At 37.9% G+C, this 20,975-nt stretch overlaps 2 protein-coding genes across 6 annotated transcripts in view; one reads left to right on the top strand and one right to left on the bottom strand.

Moving 5' to 3' along the window:
• Positions 1 to 16,008, bottom strand: part of MTBP (MDM2 binding protein) — an 80,233-nt gene extending 64,225 nt beyond the window's left edge. For 3 of the 5 annotated variants that reach the window (XM_023728173.1, XM_023728174.1, XM_023728171.1), the window contains exons 1-8: positions 15,824 to 15,941; positions 14,848 to 14,931; positions 8,091 to 8,164; positions 7,845 to 7,996; positions 5,996 to 6,054; positions 3,917 to 4,061; positions 2,576 to 2,693; positions 1,324 to 1,458 (exon numbers count right to left, since the gene is read on the bottom strand). In XM_023728173.1, coding sequence (XP_023583941.1) covers positions 1,324 to 1,458; positions 2,576 to 2,693; positions 3,917 to 4,061; positions 5,996 to 6,054; positions 7,845 to 7,996; positions 8,091 to 8,164; positions 14,848 to 14,931; positions 15,824 to 15,941 — 885 coding nt within the window. Of the gene's footprint in view, positions 1 to 1,323; positions 1,459 to 2,575; positions 2,694 to 3,916; positions 4,062 to 5,995; positions 6,055 to 7,844; positions 7,997 to 8,090; positions 8,165 to 14,847; positions 14,932 to 15,823 lie in introns of all 5 variants that reach the window. The other 2 variants (XM_004372978.3, XM_023728172.1) reach the window with 1 other exon arrangement.
• A 244-nt stretch (positions 16,009 to 16,252) lies between these two features.
• The window catches only part of MRPL13 (mitochondrial ribosomal protein L13), a 35,329-nt gene continuing 30,606 nt past the window's right edge, over positions 16,253 to 20,975 (top strand). Inside the window, exons 1-2 of the mRNA XM_004372977.2 lie at positions 16,253 to 16,343; positions 20,204 to 20,327. Coding sequence (XP_004373034.1) covers positions 16,317 to 16,343; positions 20,204 to 20,327 — 151 coding nt within the window. The 5' untranslated portion in view covers positions 16,253 to 16,316. The remainder of the gene's footprint in view (positions 16,344 to 20,203; positions 20,328 to 20,975) is intronic.

The raw sequence follows: 20,975 nt of genomic DNA, 5'->3' as shown, positions 1-20,975 counted from the left end.
CCTGATCCTCTTCAGCAAGACAGACAACTCAAGAGGCTGGGGTGTTGAAGAAACAAATTAGCGAGGCTGCAGGACTGAGAAAGAGAAAGAAAAGACATTCTGGGATGAACTCAGGTTGAGTGTCATGCCGAGAATTAAAAAAAAAAAAAAAAGATCCTCAGAGGAAAGACTGAAGAAATTAAAGAGAGAAACAAACATGCTAATTAATCTAGGAAGCTCCACTCAGAGAAATTAAAATGTAGTACTTCTTTGGATAGAGCCTAAAATGAAATCAAGAGTGAGGGAGTAAGAAAGAGCAATTACTTGAAGTGTTAGGGCGATAGTGCCTCACTGGTAGAAGAAGGAAAATAGAATTCTCTTTGAGGAAACCACACAATGTTTTAAACTTCCAGAAAGTTAATTTGACCACATATGGTTCTGTATGTGTGTGTGCATGCAATGTGTGTGTTTATGTTCACACCAGAAACATACCTTTTATCACTACATGTCAGAATCGACTCCACAGCAATGGGTTTTTTTTGGTTTGGTGTCACTCATCAATCAGAAAATATTACCCACCAATCTGACACTCTTATAACCTCGTGCTTGTGTTTTACACATTCTTAAACTGCATCTTTTAAAGTGGACTTCTGAAGTGCTTCCATATAAATACCTTCTTATTGTTATTTTTGCAACGTTAAAAAAAAAGAAAGGTCAGTGGAACTCTTTTCTGATTATTATAATTATTTACATTTTAAGAATAAATCTAAAGGTGATATGGGATGATAACTAACATTTATTAAACAGTTAACTGGGCATATGCCCACCATTGTGTCAGATACTAATCTCTCACCTCGTTTAATTTTAATAATAACTTTGTAAGATAAGTGTATTATTATTATTGACCCCATTTCACAAACAAGTTAATCAACCTACCCAAGGTCACAAGACCCCATAGGTGACAAAGTCAAACTTCAAACCCAGGTCTACTTAACATAAAAGGCTATTCTCTTTCCATTGTGTCACACTCCCTCCAAACTGAGTCTTAGAAAAGTCACATAGTAAAGTTCACACCAAAGGCAGTTTCAGGCTTACACTGATCTAAAATTAGGACAATTCCATTAAAAAAAAAAAAACAAACAGCATGGCTAATCTAAAACAATGATAATATTTCAACTCTGATAATCCAGTATAACTTAAGTATATAATTCTAAAACAAAAATTATGCGAGTGAGAACACTAAAACACGTATATTAGTAATGTTAATTCAAGATTCAAGCATATTTTACAGGGACAAAATATGTACAAATACATGATTGCAAAAGTGATTAAACATACAATTACCTTTGGTAAAATACTCTTATCCTTTGATGATATTATTTTTTTGGCAAGAAAGCAAGTATTTAAATTAGATGTACTAAAATTCTTCGGTGTGACTCCCTTTAATGAAAATTCAGGAAAACTAATTTCAGATCCAAACTGAAAGGAAACCAAAAGAACACAGTTATAAGCATCATGAATAAGGTTACAAAAATGACTACATCTTACTATAATGTAAAGATTGACAGGAAAATCATGTAAATTCATTTTTGATTCCTCAGACCAAAGTATCGTTCTTCCATTTATGTACACATCCTTCCTGTATCAACTTAAGACTTCGATTTTTCATGAAAAGCCCTTCAGCAACCCACAAATATATGTTAAGCCCATTCTATGCAACCACAGCACTAAGCAACCTCCTTTATAGCACATACTTGTTCAGTATCTGGCTTCTCATCAGTCTGTAAATTCTGCAAAGACAGACCCTATATGTCTTATTCGTTGCTAGATCCTTAGTATAGTACCTCACACATAATTTGCCTTCAATATATGTTGTTGATGAAAAAGATTAATTCCAGTTGAAGTAGTAATAGTAGGGGTAGTAATAATAATAATAGTAGCAACAACACGATGGTTAGCACTTACTGAGTGGCTACTTTGTGCTTTAAATAATTTAATCTTCATAAAAATCTATGAGATTAAAAATTATTATTATTCCTATTTTATGGATGGGGAAAATTGTGGCATCAAAAGCTTAACTATAGCCCAAGGTGCCACAAAAACAGTAAGAAATGAGCTGGGATTTGAACGCAGGCAATGTGGCTCTAAAATCTGTCCTTAATCACTATAATGCCTCTTGGCTAAAAGCTATTCTCCACCAAAAAAAAAAAAAAAAAGAGGGGATTTCAAGTTTTGAATGCGTTCTGTGGTGGTACAGACATTTAATGTCATAGTCATAAAAGAATCCATGAAAAGAACTCTGCCATTATCTGTAAACATGCAGTTTCAAAAACTGCATACAAAAGCAAGATTCATAACTGATCATATCTTCCACTACTTCACTTGGTTATTTGGTTTTGTGTATGTTAAAACCACTTGCAGAGAAGGTTCACCTGCAGCTTTAATCTGTCCTGCAGGGTACACTCCTAAGACTGAGATGAGCCAACGTGCAAACAAGAGGGACCCAGCCACATTCATTCCAGTTGTCTTATGAGTTTTGTAAATAAAAGTTGAAAGGCCTGCTCTGCAAACTGTGACAATTAAGAAATCTGTTTACCTTTCTTTCCCATATCTGAATCTTTCCCCTCCATAACTCCTTTGAGTCAATAGCATTTCTGAGATCTTCTAAAGACACAATATTAGCGGAAAGGTATTCTGCAATTTTCTGGCAATTTCTACAAAATAAAAGATTATGATAATTAAATACAGGGTTTTATATTTTACTTAGATTTAATGGTTACAGTTAACCACAAATCTAAGAGACAAAATTGCAAAGCTTACATCATTGTTTTTTTTCTAATATTATAATAATACAATCATTGTAGTAATAGAACACTCATTAAATGTCAGTCTCTGAGCGAGCTGCTGTCACATGTTCATTTCGCCCTAACATCCCCATGAATTAAAAGTAATTATTCTGAGGACTACAGATGAGGACATAGACTTGCCTCTAACTCTTGGCTTAAAGCTGTCAAATGTAAACACACACACACACAGGCACACACACACCCCTACACTCAATGTCAGCTCCTTATCTTAAAAGGAAAGCTGCTCGCTTTCTAAAACGTTCCCATATAGCTTTGTCCACAATTCTATAGCAGCAGTTATCACAGAATATAATGACTGTTAGCCTTCCTGTTTCCTTCTGCACTTAAGAGGACAAGGATTACGTCTTTTCACTTTCTTAACTGCATTAGCATTTACTGCTTTGCTTGGAGTTAAGTCAGTGCTCAATAAACACTAACTGATTGAAAAATCATGAAGTTAATAAATCTCATTTGAATACTTACTTAAAGATCAAAACTGTTATAGATGATTGATCTTTACTGAAGTGTGATAAAACAGAACAGTGTATGTTTATTTCTATATTGGCGCATAAAAACAAAACCACGTGGCATTACAAATCAGGGCTTCGAACCGGTTCGTTCAGGTTCGACCCCCTACTGAAGCCCCAGGAATCACCTGGGGATCTTGTTAAACTGTAGATTCTGTTTCAGTATATCTGGGGTAGAACTGCAAATTCAGCAGAACCAATCGGTTCAAAGCCCTGTTACGAATCCAGTATGTCCACGCGTCCATGGTATTTTGTGCTGCTCGTTGGACAACATACACCTGTTTAAAACCACACTGTACTTGGAGAGTTAATGCTCAGTAACTGTCACAAACAGCATCCACAGTATTTACTAAAAACTTAAACGTCTCAGAAATATAAAGTACCAAATAAGAAAAATCAAGATTCTCCTCAAGAGATAAGTCTCTTGAATCACAGTATGACATTCAACTTTATCTTGTCACGTTAAAATAATTTTCCCATGCTGACAGTATACTTAAAACTTGGTAGCATGTTAGCAGTAAAAAGAGACACTGACAATAATCAAATATAAACAAAGAAACTTACATTTCACGATGATTTCCTGCTATAGTAATTTTTGCTGAATGCCATTCCTTCAAATGTTTTAAAGCTCCTACAGTAGGTAAACAGTCTTTCAGTTTAGGAGGATCTTTGTCAGAGGGCAGTAGTATTATATCTATCATTGCTCTACCTGGCAAGAGAAAAAAAAAATTTTTGTAATTTTTTAAAGATGTTAGATCTGAAATGTCTCAAAACAGTACCCTGAACAATTGAATTTTCTGTTTCTTTGTAAGATAGAGGGTGACTGTAATTTCTGAAATACTTCAAAACAATACACATCTTCAGGAGCTCAAAATCTTTAAAAGTTCATCATTTGACTTACAGCCATATTATCCTGAAACAGCTGGCACGTGCCAGAAAACAATAAACTACATCATAATTACTTGCCAACTCTGCAGCATTGGTTAATTATACACATTGCTCTTGAGATCATCAATGCTATTGTTGCACTGAACAAAGAAAACAAAAACCTGTGCAATTTCATTATATTTTTATCTACTTAATTTTGTTATCCAGAGGAGAACGGATTAGTATAAAATTATAATGTACAAATAAATTACTTCTGTTTTAAAAAGACAATAAAACATTCAGAAAACCCAATTATACTGACAACATCATTGGATTCAGAGAAATAATAACTTCCTACAAATTTAAATTTTATAAAACTATAAATTTACTGGAGGATCATAAAAATCAAAACGAAACAGAAACCAAGTAAAAATTTGATAATAAAAGTATTCCTACTGGCCAAAACAGCAACTGTATAATATTTCAGTGTATTCTTTGAACTTGACAAATTACATTAAGAAGTTGATATAGAAATTTATTGTGTTATTTTTCATATGGGACCTTTTACATTAAAATATGATCCTTAGATACAAGGATTCAACTGCCTGTGAGCTATGAGCTCCTTCACGGTAATCATATATGCTTTACTCATCACTGTTTACTCCGCTCCTAGTTTAGTGCAAAGCATTTAATAGACACAACAAATACCTGCTTAATAGATCAACAAATACCTTCTTAATAGATGACCTTCAATAATGAAAATACATATTCAGAAAAGAAAGCTCTACAAAAGTTATAACAAAAAAAAAAAAAAAAAAAAAACCAAACCCATTGCCGTTGAGTTGATTTGGACTCATAGCGACCCTGTAGGACAGAGTAGAACTGCCCCACAGAGTTTCCAAGGAGCACCTGGTAGATTTGAACCACCAACCTTTTGGTATAGTGGACACCAAACTGTACCGAGTTTTAGATACCAGCTACTTGATTAACACAAAGAAAAATGACTTTAAGACAACAGTTTTAAGAATAATATGATGCAGTATTTCACAAACTATGTTTTCCATTATAGGGGGAAAAATAGGCTCAGTTAAAAAAAAAAAAAAGTTGAGTTAAGAGTGTCTTTAACTGCTCGATCTTCCATTTGATAGTGACTTCAGGAGCCCTGGTGGCACAGTGGTTAAGCACTCAGCTGCTAACTGAAAGGTTGGTGGTTTGAACCCACCAGCTGCTCCACAAGAGAAAGATGTGGCAATCTGGTCCCACAAAGACTACAGCCTTGGAAACCGTATCAGGAAGTTCTACTCCAGCCTACAGGGTCACTATGAGTAGGAACTGACTCGATGGCTCATAATGATGGGTTTACTTTTATACTGACTTCACCATAAGAAACTGTTACCCAAATTATCTAGGTTAAAGAACCTCTTTTTCCAGAAGTTTTCAAAGAACTGGCATTCTATAAAACATACTCTGGAAAACAATGGCATACAGTGGAAAGATTCTTCTTCAGTAATAACTAAATAAGGAAGCAGAGATGGGTTCTTAATTTTCTAAGTTTTAATTTTTGTCTAATTGAAAACAGTTAATAGAATTGTAACGTCTCAATGATGATTTTACTAAAGTAATGGAGTATTTTTTATACATTCAATTTCAATTAAGAAATCATTTTGCATCTTGAATTTCAAGACTTGCAGTGAGAAATAAAGACTGAATTTATTACTTATTCATAACAAGTATAAGATCAGACACAAGTTATTGGAAGCAGTCATAAAATATTACCAGGTGCAGGAAGCTTGTCTGATAATTGATGTAAATTTTCTGCAGATTCTTCATATAGACTAAAATTAAAAAGTTAGGAAGAAAAAGAACACATACATATTTCCAACTGATAATCATATTAATTATGATTAAGTAATATTATTTAAATGTTTCTATGTATCAGACACTGTTCAGTATGCTAGATACATTATCTCATTTGAGCCTGTTGGCAATCCTATAACACTGTATTACTATTACTATTCCCACTTTCAATAATTTGCCTAAAATCACATAACTAGTAGCCGTGAACATTAGGATTCAAACTCAGAGCCCAAGTTCTTAGCTACATCCAACAAACAAACAAAATAAATAAATAACTAATGGCTTAAATTATATCTAGTATATTAACAGAAATCACAACTAACAGACCAAACATTTTTCTAAACCCTGAAAGTAAAGTATTGCTAAGAGTTTGCTAAAGTAGGATGCTGCTCTTTTTCTGAACGTTACATAGAGATTCATGCATGTAAGAAAGTACAGGCCAGCCCTCACTGGAGAATATGATATCCTCCTTGGAACTCTTCATAAGTTATTAGTTTTATCCATATGATGAATTTTTTTTTCTCAAAATAGTTTCTATCATAAAGGAATTAAATCCTGTATTATAAACCCACCATCATCTAAAAGACTTGAGGTGTCTTATGTCAAACTATAGTTCTTAGGCTCCCTCTTGTGGAAATAATTATTAGGTCACTTTTCAGATACATTTACTTTTAAACTTTAATCCCTGTTGCCGTCAAGCCGATTCTGACTCATAGCAACTCTATGGGACAGAGTAAAACAGCTCCATAGGGTTTCCAAGGAGCAGCTGGTGGACTCGAACTGCCGACCTTTCGTTAGCAGCCAAGCCCTTAACTACTGCACCACCAGGGCTCCTAGTTTTACATTAGTCATCTCTTAATAGTGATAGGGAAAAATATACAATGATAAAGCTTTAAGGCTGGAAGGCACCTTACGCATCACCTAAAACGACTCCAACACTTTATGGATGAGAAAATAAAGGACCAGAGAAGTTAAGTGATCAGCCTAGAAGTGACTAGAGACCTCCTCTACCTAGTTCAATGCCCTTTCCACCATCCCACAATGTCTCCCTTCATTACTCAGCATAAATAAATACAATCTGAAAAAAACGAAAATGGAATTTTTAAAGTCTGTAGCTATTTATAGAAATACTTCTATACACAGATACTAACATAAAAGCAGTTTTCTATTACCAAACACTATGGAAGACTACAAATAAAATGTATTAACTATAAGACATATATATACAGAATATCTCATGAAGAAAAGAAATTATAACAAAATATTATCGCCTGGGTCAACTATTACACTATAACTCAAAAAACTTAAAACTCAACTGAATTGTGTATAATCCTTAAAAACTTTATGGATTTTAAAAGATATCTGAAATGCTGAAAATATGCATAAATTAAAGAAATCACATATTTTTTCCTAAAATAGCAAAATGAAAATGGTGCTTTGTTTTGAAAGCCAGCTAAATAAAGTTGATATTCTGGGTTCTTAAAATACAGCATCACACAGAAATGTATCTTCAAGAAAGTGGCATGTTAATTAAAATATCACTTTTTTGTGATTCCTGTAATTATGTAACTTTAGGAAGGTAAATATTTTCAGATACCAACTTTTACCTTTTGAATAATTTTATTCAAATAAAAGGCCTGAGTTGAAATTTTCAATTAATTAAAACTTCTTTACTATAGCGGCTAGAAAATCTAATCTTCATCCTCATGGCCTAAAATAACTGCCTAATGTTAAATATTTTCAGATGTTATAAAAGCATATAGCATACTCAGCCAAGGATAATGATTCCCTGCTATTACTATCTTCTTCCTCAAAACATTCAACAGCACTCAAACATTCTTCGATATTTGTCTGAAGAACATCTTCAATTTCATCTTTTTCTGTGTCAAAATGCATCTCTTCCCAGTCAGAACTACAAAACTAATAAATCAAAACATTGCATTAACTAATGGATTCATGGAATTATTTATATTAACAAAGACATTCACTAATAACTATTTTTTATTTATATTACCTGATAAAATCCACATATTGCCTGTACTGCAAAGAACCACTTCTTGGAACCAGGTATACCGCCCACTGAACAGGCTTGAAAGCAAAATCACAACTTATTAGAAGACAGGCCTGCCATAAATAAGCATCTGTCATAGCATATATACTTAGGCATCATAGTATAATCTGATACATATTACAAAAAGAGTTCTCCAAGTTATATATATTATGTGTATCTTTCTAAAATCTCTACTAAATATGCAAACAGAACAATTGCCTGAATAGCAAAATTCTTCACTCACAATGAATACTTTGCTTTTTGGTTCATCACTATTCAAAACCCATGTTTACTATTTTCATCATCATTTCAAACAGAGTAAAATCTACCATAAGGATGTTGAAAAATACACCTACTCAGTTACTGCTGAATAACAAAAAAATCATGCAAGTCATTTTAATGAAAATGATTCCCTCACCAAAGACCATGCAGAAATTGAGATTTGGTTCAGCCTGGCTGGAGACAGAGGCGTTAAAGAGCAACTATGGCTACAAAAGAAGGAAGATGCTCGTCTTGGAGAACAGCATATTATATGAGGAAATGAAGTTAAGAGTCACCAGGGTGCATGTCAGAAGTATCATCAAGAATTTAGAACTATCCACAGAAATAGGATTCAAAGGAGGGTCAAGGACAAGTGTGGTAGCTATTCATGGAAACTAGGTGAGATCTAAGTGCTAAGATCCCAAGCTTTCTACAACAGTCCCAACAGAAGACTCTACCTCTTACTTCTTTAAGAAAATAGAAGCTATTAGGAAATAACTCTCATAAGATCCTGTTAGCAAACATGCAATCCTGCTTGTATTCCCACTCAGTCTTCCCTCATTCTTTCCTGTTAACATGTAAGAGGCACTGCCCTTCCAATTCAAGTCTACCCCCTCAGACCTCCTCTGGGACCCCAGGCTGGCGATACTATTTTTTGTCTCTTCAATCTCTCCCCTCTCTGCCAGTTCCTTCCTATTAGTATTAAACATACACAATTATATGCACAAATTTTTTTTTTTTTAAAAGGGTGGGGGGAGGCTCCATTTAAACTCACCTCCCTTCTCCAGTTACTGTTTCTCTTTCTTTACTCTCCTTCAGGGATACACATTCTAAAAGTGCTGTCTACACATGCCTCCATTTCCTCATCACCTTTCCCATCCCCACAAATCCACCGGAATCTGAAACTATACTCACCAAGGTCACCAACAAGTGACATATTACTAAACCTAACAGACATTTTCAGTTTTGTTCTCACTGACCTCTTCGCATAGGAATAAGAGGGAAGAATCAAAGATGATGATACATTTGACTACTTTCTCCTTGAGACATGGGGAACTTGAAGATTCTGCAGCACCTGTCTTTCTGGCTGCTCCTCACTGCTTTACATACTGCTGTTCGGTCCTCAGGATTCAGCCTGAGATCGTCTGCTCTTTCCACTGTACATCAGCAATGCCATCCTTTCTCACTGCTTCAACTGACATCTATACATTGTTAATTCTGTAATCTCTATCTACACCCTATCCTGCCTTTGGAGTTCCCAGATACATGCATCCAGCTTTTAAAAACATTTCCACTTTGACATCTTAACAGGCAACTAACCACATGTTCCAGATCGAATATGTCCCATTCCCTCTAAATCTGCTTCTTCTACCTCACTAAAATGCCACCACCACACTATTACCCAAGCTTATGTCATCCTTAATTCCTTTCTCACCCTTCCCTTCTCATAAACCACACCAATATACCACTAAGTCAAGTGGATTCTACCTCCATTTTTTTCCTTCAAATCTATTCATTTTCTTCCACCCTGGCTGCCTCCACCATTTCTCAGCTGACCTTCTGCAGCAGTCTCCTAATATTTATATCCTCCTCTAATCTGTCTACTATACTGCAGCCAGAATACTTCCAAAGCACAGGTCAGATCATGTTTCTTGCTTTGTTAAAGCTTTGAATGGCTGCTGATAACCATTAGGAAAAAGTCCAACTCCATGACATGATTTTAAAAAACCCTCCATGTAGCTATGCCTGTCTAGCCTTAGCTCAATTCCAGGCATGTTGCACTTCTAGTTCCTCAGACTTGGCCTATACTGAAAGCAAAGATCCAAGCACGGTAGGAAATTCAGTACAGGCAGCTCTCAGTTTGCACAACTCCAATAAGTACAGATTTCAGTCACCATGATTTAAACAACACTAGTCCCCCATTAAAGCGGTTCAAATTTTAGTTACCACGGTATGTTAACTGAAATCTATAAAGTAAACTTTCACTGCTAGCTTCTTAGTCCACAAATCACTACATAAATAAACCACTACATAAATAAAAGACACACATCATGATCAGTGACCAATCACAATATACTTTCAAAGCTGGTCACTGATTGGTCACTGCACATCTGCTATTCAGTTCACATGCAGATAGCAAAACATGTCATTGTGTTGCCTCCTTGTCTCCTAGTGATAAAGCCATGTTCTAGTTTACAAAAATGGATAATTGGAAGAGGGAATTGGCCAAAAAAAGATGAAAACACGCAAAGAAACTAGAAGTAATGTGCAAGAAGTTCTAGATATGCACCCAGAGGAACTGAGTAAATAAGGAAAGTGGTTGTGACGAAAGGATGAAGCTGTCCCAGAGAAAATGACCCCAACAAAAAAATTCACATTAAAGCAACCTGGAGAAATTATACATCACTGAAAGTGAAAAGGATAGAACGTGGGAAGCTGAACCAAACTCAGAAAGAAGTCTGTCAACTCACCAAAGGAAAGAAAAGAGCACTGTTCCAACTACTCTTCATAATGTTTTTACAAAGAAATCAATCAATTTAATTCTCAATGTTTTTAATGTTTAAATTAGTGTACTAAGTATTAGCTTTACTTTTTTTGTCCCTATACATTTATAACCAACAGTAAGAGAATTTGTAATGCTTTGACAAATATTTTAAAGGTCATGGAATAATTGTAATTTTCCCCATTGATTATTATATTAAGATTCTTTGCACAGTTTCAGCTTGCACAGTCATTTTTACGTGCATACTACCATGCAAAACGAGACTGCCTATATAAAAAACTTCTATCCACACGAATGGAAAACTAAACATCATTAGAACTCCTAGAATGTCCCAAGAGTTGTTCTACATATACATATGAGGCATAAATAAATGAAAATATTTCTTGCAGTAATAGTGGTAGTAACTTAAATTATACCAACTTGAAAAATTAACAGGAGTATTACTGGGACTTAGAAAACAGCCTAGAGCAGCACATTTATATTAGAAACCATTTCTCAAAGGTGATAGTTGAAATCAAGAGATAAGAGGTTCGCTAATGAAAGAAAAAGAAAGTAGCCGATTGTACATTCATGAGAACAAATTTATCAAAATGAACACACTCTGCTTGGCATTTCCAGAACTTCCCTTCAGTGTTTATTGGAGCTGGTGGCGCAGTGGTTAAGTGTTCGGCTGCTAACTAAAAGGTCCGTGGTTCGAATCCACCAGCCTTGGAAACCCGAAACGGCAGTTCTACTCTGTCCTATAGGGTTGCTATAAGTCAGAATCAATGGCAACAAGTTTGTGTGTGTGTGTGTTTTTTTTCTTTCAGCCTTTAGAGACTGGTCTGTTCTAGTATCTCCATTTTCTGAGTCTTTAAAGGACATGCTCAGAGAGAGGACAAGAAGAGGAAAAACAGAGAAGACATCTATTAAAGAAGTAAGAAGATGGATTTGTATAATGCCAATAGAGACTAAAGAAGGATAGCTTTAAAGGGGTGGTCAGAAAAGTCAAACATTGCAAAAACGTCAAAGCAAATAAGAATCAAGTAAAGGTCACTGTGTTTAACAACTATGAAATACTTTTAAGAGAATGAGTAAGAGATAAAGATAGAAAAATAAATTACAAGAAAGTGGGTGTAGGAGCAATAACAATGCATTTGTACTCAGGACAGGATTATAAATCCTCCCCATAATACCACATTACCCTATTTTATCTGGACCTAAAGAAAAGCAGGAAAATTCCATAAAGGGGAAAAAACTCAAGATGAGAATCTAGAATAATTCTCCTAACAACTTTATGACATTCAACCATCAGGAGAAGGATAACATCTTTTTCAGTTTTGTATTCTCTTAGGTACCTCCTCCCAGTGCCTGGTACGCAGTCAACAAGTATTTTTTTGTGTTCCTAAATGAACGAATTAATTTAGTCTTCAACACAAACGCTGTGATAGAGAAAAACGGGTTTATGTGACACTTTGGACTCTAGTATAACAATGATCATGAAGATGGCACCACAAAAACAAACAAACAAAAACGTTGCCATTGAGTTGATTGCGACTCATAGTGACCCTGCAGGACAGAGGAGAACTGCCACATAAGGTTTCTAAGGCTGTAATCTTCTTATTGACTCTCCTTTGTAAATGACTTTTCATTTATCCCTAGCGGCTCTTAAAATTCTCTCTTTATCTTTGGTTTGGGCAAGTTTGATTATAATATGTCTTGGTAACTTTCTTTTGGGATCTACCTTATGTGGGGTTCGATGAGTATCTTGGATAGATATCTTGTCATCTTTCACGATATCAGGGAAGTTTTCTGTCAACAAATCGTCAACAATTCTCTCTGTATTTTCTGTTATCCCCCCCATTCTGGTACTCCAATCCCTCACAGGTTACTCCTCTTGATAAAATCCCACATAATTCTTAGTTTCTTAATTTTTTTAAATCCTTTTATCTGATTTTTCCTCAAATAAGTTGGTGGGAAGTGCTTTATCTTCAGTCTCACTAATTCTGACTTCTATTGCCTCAATTCTGCTCCTATGACTTTCTATTGAGTTGTCTAATTCTGAAATTTTATTGTTAATCTTCTGGATTTCTCACTGCTGTCTCTCTATGGATTCTTGCTGCCTGTTAAATTTGTCACTATGCTCTTCTCTAATTTTTTTGAATTCTTCTATTGTGTGTTCTGCGTTTTGCTTAATTTTCTTCCTAATTTCTTGGAGAGTTCTGTGTATTAATCTTTCGTATTCTGCCTCCGGTAATTCCAACAAATTTTCCTCCTCTGGAAAATTTCTAGATTCTTTATTTTGGGAGCTTGCTGAAGCCACCGTGGATTGCCTCTTTATGTGATTTGATATTGACTGTTGTCTCTGAGCCATCAGTAAGTTATTAATTTATTTTATGTTTGCTTACTGTGTCCTAGCTTCTTGTTTTGTTTTGACATGCCCAAATAGGCTGCTCGTATAAGCTGGTTTGATGATTGGCACCTTTGAAGCTCTAATGTCCTGTCACCAGGTGGTTAGATCTGTTACTAGGTATGTGAGCTCAGGTGTCTGCCCACTCCTCCTGTATGGATTCAGCTCAGGTGCCCAGGTAGATAGCCACCAAGTGTGTGGTGTAGGCTCTCACTTACAGTCCTAGACAGGTATGGGTGATTGGTGTAGGCAAAGGTATCTGGCTGCAGCAGGGGGACACACTCTGAGCAAGGCAGGGGGCAGAAGGCTGCCCCCAAGTGTCAAGGAGGAAGGCGTGTCCCTGTTCCCTAGAGCACATAGGTGGGTGGGTTTTGCATCTGGACTATAAGCACCTAATGTTGTTGGCTGTACGGACTGGGGGGCACCTCTTATTCATGGGCCCCTATCGCAGGTGGCCAGGTGGCACGGGTGGATCCACCAGTCCTCAGGCTCCTGATGTGGGTAGGTGAAGACCCTGCTTAATAGGCAGAGCAGTGTCAGATGTCAAGAACCTGCCACTTCACAGCTGCAACAGTTGACATTAGAGTTCTGGTATATACCCTGTTGTACTGCGGTAATAAGGGCCTATGCTGTTGAGATGGGCCCACCCAAGTCCATGCAGGGGGAAAGGCACTCAAAGTCCATGGACCCCTTATGCCTGTGCCTAGGCAAATGAGCTGGGTTCCTGGCTTAGGGGAGCTGGCAGTTTATTTTTTTCCCTGTTTGTTAATTTGTTCACTCTCCAAGGCAGGGAGAATGGCTTCGGGCATGTGACGGATCCTACTTCCGGCCCAGGAGACTCGGCAATTGCTGAAGCCAGTCGGGGATCCAGCGCAGAGCACAGAGTGGGGAGGTAAATGGGAGAGAGGTTTTTCCCTAAGAGAGTGTGTTTGATCCATGCAGTAAGCTGTATGCAAGTACTTATCTTTCGCCGATGAGGGCTGCTTCTCTCTGGTTCTGGGTGGCCGTGCAGACTCTCTGGCTCTGGGTCTCTCCTGGTGGGGAAAATGTGCCTCCCCAGCACTGCTGCTTGCCTACCTCACCACTCACCCCCAAGCTGATCAGGCCTGAACGGCTCAGGCTCTTGCCGGGTCAGGTATGGCAACTCCTCGCTGCTTCCAAACTGTCTCTCCCTCCCCCTGCCACTCAGTCTGGTTCCTCAACCCTGCCTTTGATGTTCAGGGCTCCCAGATTGCCATATATAATCGAATCACTTGTTTTTTTGGGTCTTTGTTGTAAGAGGGTACACTGGAAGAGTCTGACTACTCTGCCATCTTGGCCCCGCCCCCTCAGGCTGTAATCTTTACAAAAGCAGGCTGCCACATCTTTCTCCTGCACCGCAGAGCTACTGGTGGGCTCGAACCATGAACCACTAATCTTTCAGTTGGCAGCCAAGCTCTTTAACAACTGTGCCACCAGGGCTCCTTGAAGATGGCACAGGACCAGGCAATGTTTCATTCTGCAATACATAGGGTCGCCAGGAGTGGGAGCCAATTTGACAACAACTAACAACAAAATGTTATGCTTACCAGGGAAAGTGCTGTCCTCTGGATTAATTGAAATGCTAATGCTTCTTTTCAGAAGGTGATAAACATTTGCAGCTGCTGTTAAGTCTAAAAAACAAAAGACAGACTAATTGAATGAGTTCATCATCTAGGCCTATTCCAATTTCACTATCAGAGACTCTCAAGACCAACATGTTGCACATAAAAGAACTACATGCTACTCAACATCTACTTGAGTTTTGCTGTAGGAAATGTAAAGCACACATAGAAAAAGAAAAAAGACTGTTCCTAATTTGCACATGCCAGCCAGTTAACACAAATCCAAAACTCCTCCAAAAACAACAGTATTAAACAGAAGGAAAAGAAACCTCTATTACAGACACTTCCTCCACAAAATGCCTGCTTATTCAAAATAAACATATAAATAAAATGTAATACCAAGTCTAGACAAGGGCACCAAAAAGCAGTGTAATCGCAAATGGTTAATAGTTTTAAATTTATTGTTTGTTTTTAAATTAATGTTATTTGTGAGACGTCTCCTCCCATTAAAATATAAACTCTAGGAGAGCAACAACCCTTTCCATCTTATTCTTTTCTGTATTACCTGCATTTGGAACACAGGAAATAAGAATAGTTAAGGAATGCATACACTACCATCGAACAGAACTTCCTTTACTAAAGGGCAAGGAATTTATTCAGTTAAAATTTTACTGAGGCAGACATACTTACTGAATGCATGAATTTCCAAAGAGCAGAATTCTCATAACCAAAGCACGGGGAATTTAGTTAAATTTTTACCGTGCCAATTAACTTCTGAACACTTGCATCCACAAAATCGTCTCTATTTTTCCATGAAGATGATGACATTTTTTTTCAGCCCTTATTAAATCTATCCAGATCGACTCGTAGCTTTCTGGGACAACTCAAACAGAACTTGACCACAAACTCAACCTTCCCCGCCTCTTCAGCCGTTCCCGCCCTTTCTTAGCCCAGCGCTTACCCGGCTGGTTCTCGGCGCCCTCAACCCACGGCGCCCCTGGCCCGAGCTCCGCCTCCCCACTGGCCACCGACAGGACTTTTCCTTCCCCCCAGATCACCAGAAGCAGGTACCGATCCATCTGCTCAAAGCTGACCTCCCGTTTAAGGGCTCGGCGGGCAGATCTAAACAGCCGCGCGCTAGTGACACACTTCCGGTTCCTAGCCTTTTCGGTCGGCTGGAAACTGTGTCTGACATCTGGTTTCCGCAGCTTTTCAAGAAGTGGGGGTATTTTCGGGAGTTATATTCTCAATAACTGCGTTACTTCCTCTTTTCATGACAATATCGCTACCTGCCAGAAGACTGGGGGGACCCAGGAAAGGCAGAGAAGCAGACGGGAGCTGGGCTGCCTAGGAACTATCGTACTTGAATATGTGCGTTTCCCGCCGGGCCAATTGTGCTGTCTGACCGGCCCTGGGTCCTGGAAAAAGGAGGACGCTTCCGCTAGTGGGAAAGCATGTCGAGTTTCTCTAAGGCGCCGCAGGTGAGCGCGGACTCTTGTGGCGTGATGAGGTTCATTACATTCACTGAAAGAGATCGATGGTTCAGGCGAATTTAGTGGTGCAGCTGACCCGCCAGGGAACTTGAGACCTTCAGCCAGGAGGTGCCTCGGGAAAGCAAAGACAAAAGGGTCGTGTCTGTGGCCACCACTTACTCTAGTTCGCTCCAGACTAAGACAAACTAGGGAGAAAGGCCTGGTGATCTACTTCCGAAAATTAGCCAATGAAAACTCAGTGGATCACAACAGAATATTGTCTGATATAGTGATGGAAGATGAGCCCCCTATGTTGGAAGGCACTCAAAATGCACAGTGGCTGCAAGAATGGACCTGAGCGTACTAAGGATCCTGAAGATGGTGCAAGACCGGGTGAAGTTACTTCTGTGAGTTGGTGCCAACTCGATAGCAGTAACAAGACAGGAGCTTGTCTAGCATGTTTGAGGTTCAGCAAGAAAGCTAGTGTGACTTGAGTAAGAGAGGGAAGGAGTAGTAGGAGACGTCACAGGTGTAGCGCACAGGGCATTGGACGCTATAGTAAGAATTTGTTTTGTACGCTGAAGGAAATGGGGACCTATTATAGGGTTTTGAGCCAAGGAGTGACATGATCTGACTTAGATGTTAAAAGGAGCACTTTGGATGCTGAGTTGAGAATAGACTGTTCTGAGATAGGGATTGGTGAAGTATGAAAGCAAAGAATCCATTTGGAAGCTATTGTAGTAATCCAGGCTAGAGAATATTGTAAAAACCAGTCTAGTCACAGCAGAGTGTTGAAAAGTGGTTGGGTTCTGGATATGTTTTAAAGATGGAGCAAATAGGCTTTCCTGAACGATTGGTTATGGGCTGACACCAAGAGGAGCAGGGATTACTCCAACGTTTTATGTTTTTTTTTTTTTTACATGTTAAAATGTGGCAGTATTTATTTATTCATTTTTATTGTTGTGGTTTAAGTGAAAGTTTACAATTCAAGTTGGAAGTCTCTCATAAAAAAATTTATACATATTGTTATGTGACCCTAGTTGCTCTCCCTATACTCTGACAGCACGCCCCTCCTTTCCACCCCTGATTTCCTGTGTCCATTCAACCAGCTCCTGACCCTCTCTGGCTTCTCATCTCACATCCGGACAGGAGCTGCGCATTTAGTCTCATGTATCTACTTGCTCTAAGAAGCACACTCTTCACGAGTATCATTTTTTGTCCCACAATCCAGTCCAATCTTTGCTGAAGAGTTGGCCTCAGGAATTGTTTTAGTTCTATTCCAAGGTTTTTCGTTTGAGTAACTAGAAGGGTGTGCCAATTATCAATTGGATAAGCAAGGCTGATGCTGAAGCAGGTTTCAGGTGGAAGAGCGAGAGTTCACTTTTGGTTAGGTTGGTCCTAGATGCCTTTTAGCCCAAACTAAAACCAAACCCATTGCTATCAAGTTGATTCCAACTCATAGCAACCCTATAGGACAGAGTAAACTGCCTCATAGAGTTTCCAGGGAGCACCTGGTGGATTCAAACTGCCAACCTTTTGGTTAACAGCCGTAGTACTTAACCACTATGCAACCAGGGTTCCCCCTCTTAGCCCAGTGCTGCTCAAATTTTGGTTCCTTCCTTAAACTGTTTGTAACCTGTCCATGATGAGATAAATACAGAGTGTGAAAGTAATTGTTTAGAAAGTTTTATAGCAATTTGACATTATGGCAGTATTTTCATTTTTTTGTCTTTTTTTTTTTTTTTAATGGAAGTATTGGCCTATAATAGATTGGGGAAAAACTGGTCTTTCATTACAGATGGTTTGAGAAGCACTATAGTACAGATGCCAAGTGGACAGTTGGATATGGGTCTGGAGTTCGGGAAACAGAATTAGGCTAGAGATGTAAATTTGGGAATCATCAGCATACAGATGTCATTTGAAGGTATGAGACTGGATGAAGTCTTTGAGAAAGTGAGTATAGCTATAGAACAGAGGAAGACCAAGAACTAAGCCCTGGAATATTTAACATTTAAGAGGCAAGAGATAGGGGAGAGCAAGCAAGGTGGGGGAAAAAACCACCAGAGGGTGGTGTCCTGGAAATCAAATGAAGAAAGAACATTCAAGAGTTAGGAATGATGCCCTGACAGGGAACACAACAGAGAGTCCTTGATGGAGCAGGAGAAGAGTGGGGTGCAGAACTCAATTCTAGTAAAAAGACCAGACTTAATGGTCTGACTGAGACTGGAGGAACCCCAGAAAGCATGGCCCCTGGACTCTCTGTCAACCCAGAACTAAAACCATTCCCGAGGCCAACTCTTCAGTCAAAGATTAGACTGGACTATGGGGCATAAAATGATACTCGTGAAGAGTGTGCTTCTTAGCTCAAGTAGATACATGAGACTAAATGGGCAGCTCCTGTCCAGAGGTGAGATGAGAAGGCAGTGACAGTCAGGAGCTGGTTGAATGGAGACAGGAAATCGGGTGGAAAGGAGGAGTGTGCTGTCACAGGATAGGCAGAGCAATTAGGGTCATATAACAATATATGTATAAATTTTTGTATGAGAGACTAACTTGAATTGTAAACTTTCACCTAAAGTACAACAATAAAATAAAATAAAGAGGAATGATTAATTTTATTGAAGACTTGGAATTTACCAGTGGATTTAGCAACATGAAGATCATGGTAACCTTGACAAGCAGTAAAGTGATGGTGATAGGTGTGGGAGGACAAAAGCCAGGTTGGAGTTTGTTGAAAAGAGAATGGGGACAGAGAAATTACAGTAAAGTTAACTCTTTGGATGAATTTTGCTGCAAAGGAGAGGAAAGAAATGAGGCAGTAGCCCGTGGGAAGTAAGGTCAAGAGTTGCCTTTTTTTTTTTTTTAATTTTGTATTATAGGGAATTTCAAACATATAAAAGTAGGTATCAACCAGTTTCAAACAAACAAAACTCATTTCATCTGTACCTCCATCTACTTCTCCCCATCCGTTATTATTTTGAGGTAAATCCCAGGCTCATACTGTTTTGCTGGTAAATTTTCAGTATGTTCTCTAAAAGATAAAAGACTTTAAAAAGCATAATTTCAATACTATTTATCAAAACTAAAAGCAAAATTATCTGTATTTCCTTAATAGCATCAAATATCAAGAGTTCAAATTTCCAATTGCCATGTGATTTATATATATATGACTGTACATATATATAGTTATTAGACATGAAAGGGAGATGTCATACTCTTCTATTTGTCCAGCATTTCTCAGCATTCCTTTTTATTCTTTAATTTTATTGTGAAATATATAAAAATTTAAGCGTTTTTTAGTGTACAATTCAGCAACATTAAATATATTCACCTTATGATGCTTTTTTTGAATCATTGTGAACTCATGAGTTTGAACATATTTGATGTGCTTCGTTCCATTGCAGTCATTATTCTTACTGATGGCCAAAAGAACGTTGTAAGATGGGAGAAATAACAGCGTATTTCTGGTGGGAAAGGTCCGTAGCTCTGTAACTTTTTACTGTTTATTTAAATGGCTGCTGGGATGTCTGTAAGTGAGTCATCCGTTCCTCTACTGATGAATCTGCACCGTTTCTAGTTTTTCTGCCCATGCAGTGTAGTAATAAGCATTCACTGTGCACTCAGATATGTATTTATGGCTAGAGCTTTAATTTCTCTAGGATTGATTTCCTAGGATGGAATTACTGTGTTGACGTTTCTTTTTGTTTTTTAAGAGCTTTTACTAGATACCACCTGTATCTTATATTAAATTCCTGAATTCTATTTCTGTAAACTTTATTATGTTCTTCTGATCTATTTGACTGTTTCTTTGTCAATAATATGCTGTTTTTATTTATTCCCCTCCCCACACCCCCGCTTTTTTTCCCAAGCAATGGGCCACTTTTGCTCGAGTGTGGTATCTCTTAGATGGGAAAATGCAGCCCCCTGGTAAACTTGCTGCTATGGCATCAATAAAGCTTCAAGGATTGCACAAGCCCGTGTACCATCAACTGAGTGAGTATCATTTCAGACCTTTCTGTCATTAACAACCATTGTTTTCATGCCAGAATAGAATCTTGAAGACATTTGTCTGGGCTGCTTTTCAGGGCCTCCTTTTTTTCTGGGTACCCTTTATTCCATTCTTGCTAAAAACTTAGTAGGCACTAAGTAATCTGGCTTATTCATAGGAAAACCATACTGATCAGTCTGCCTGAGACAACCCCAGTTTACACCATTATCCCAGCAAAATTATCAATTGTACCTCCTTTCATTCTCAGAAGTATCTCGATTTGGATGATAAATTAAATGGTCGCTTTTATATAGGTCTCTTCATATAGTGGCATTTGCATTTTCATAGAAAGTTTTTGAAAATAAGGAACCAATCTCACCCTCTCTTCTAAAAACCATTTCCTCTAGAAAAGTATATAGACCTGACTAGGCATAGAAAGTTTACTTTTCACTCTTTTGAAATGATAGGTTTGCTTTTTGTATCTTTTTTTTTTTTTAAACAAGACAGAAGTTGTTTTCATACTGGACGAGTTCTGCTTATAGCTGTTAAAGTAGTTTTGGTTGACTTCACTTACCTAAGCACTTGAGTGACTATGCTGCCAGGTTCTCTTCTCAGTTCTTAGTCCTCATCCTGCTAGACCTGTCAGCAGCATT

The sequence above is a fragment of the Trichechus manatus genome, unplaced genomic scaffold (assembly GCF_000243295.1).
Source record: "Trichechus manatus latirostris isolate Lorelei unplaced genomic scaffold, TriManLat1.0 scaffold00022, whole genome shotgun sequence".
Taxonomy (NCBI): Eukaryota; Metazoa; Chordata; class Mammalia; order Sirenia; family Trichechidae; genus Trichechus; species Trichechus manatus.
This window is presented reverse-complemented; position numbering and strand designations above follow the sequence as displayed.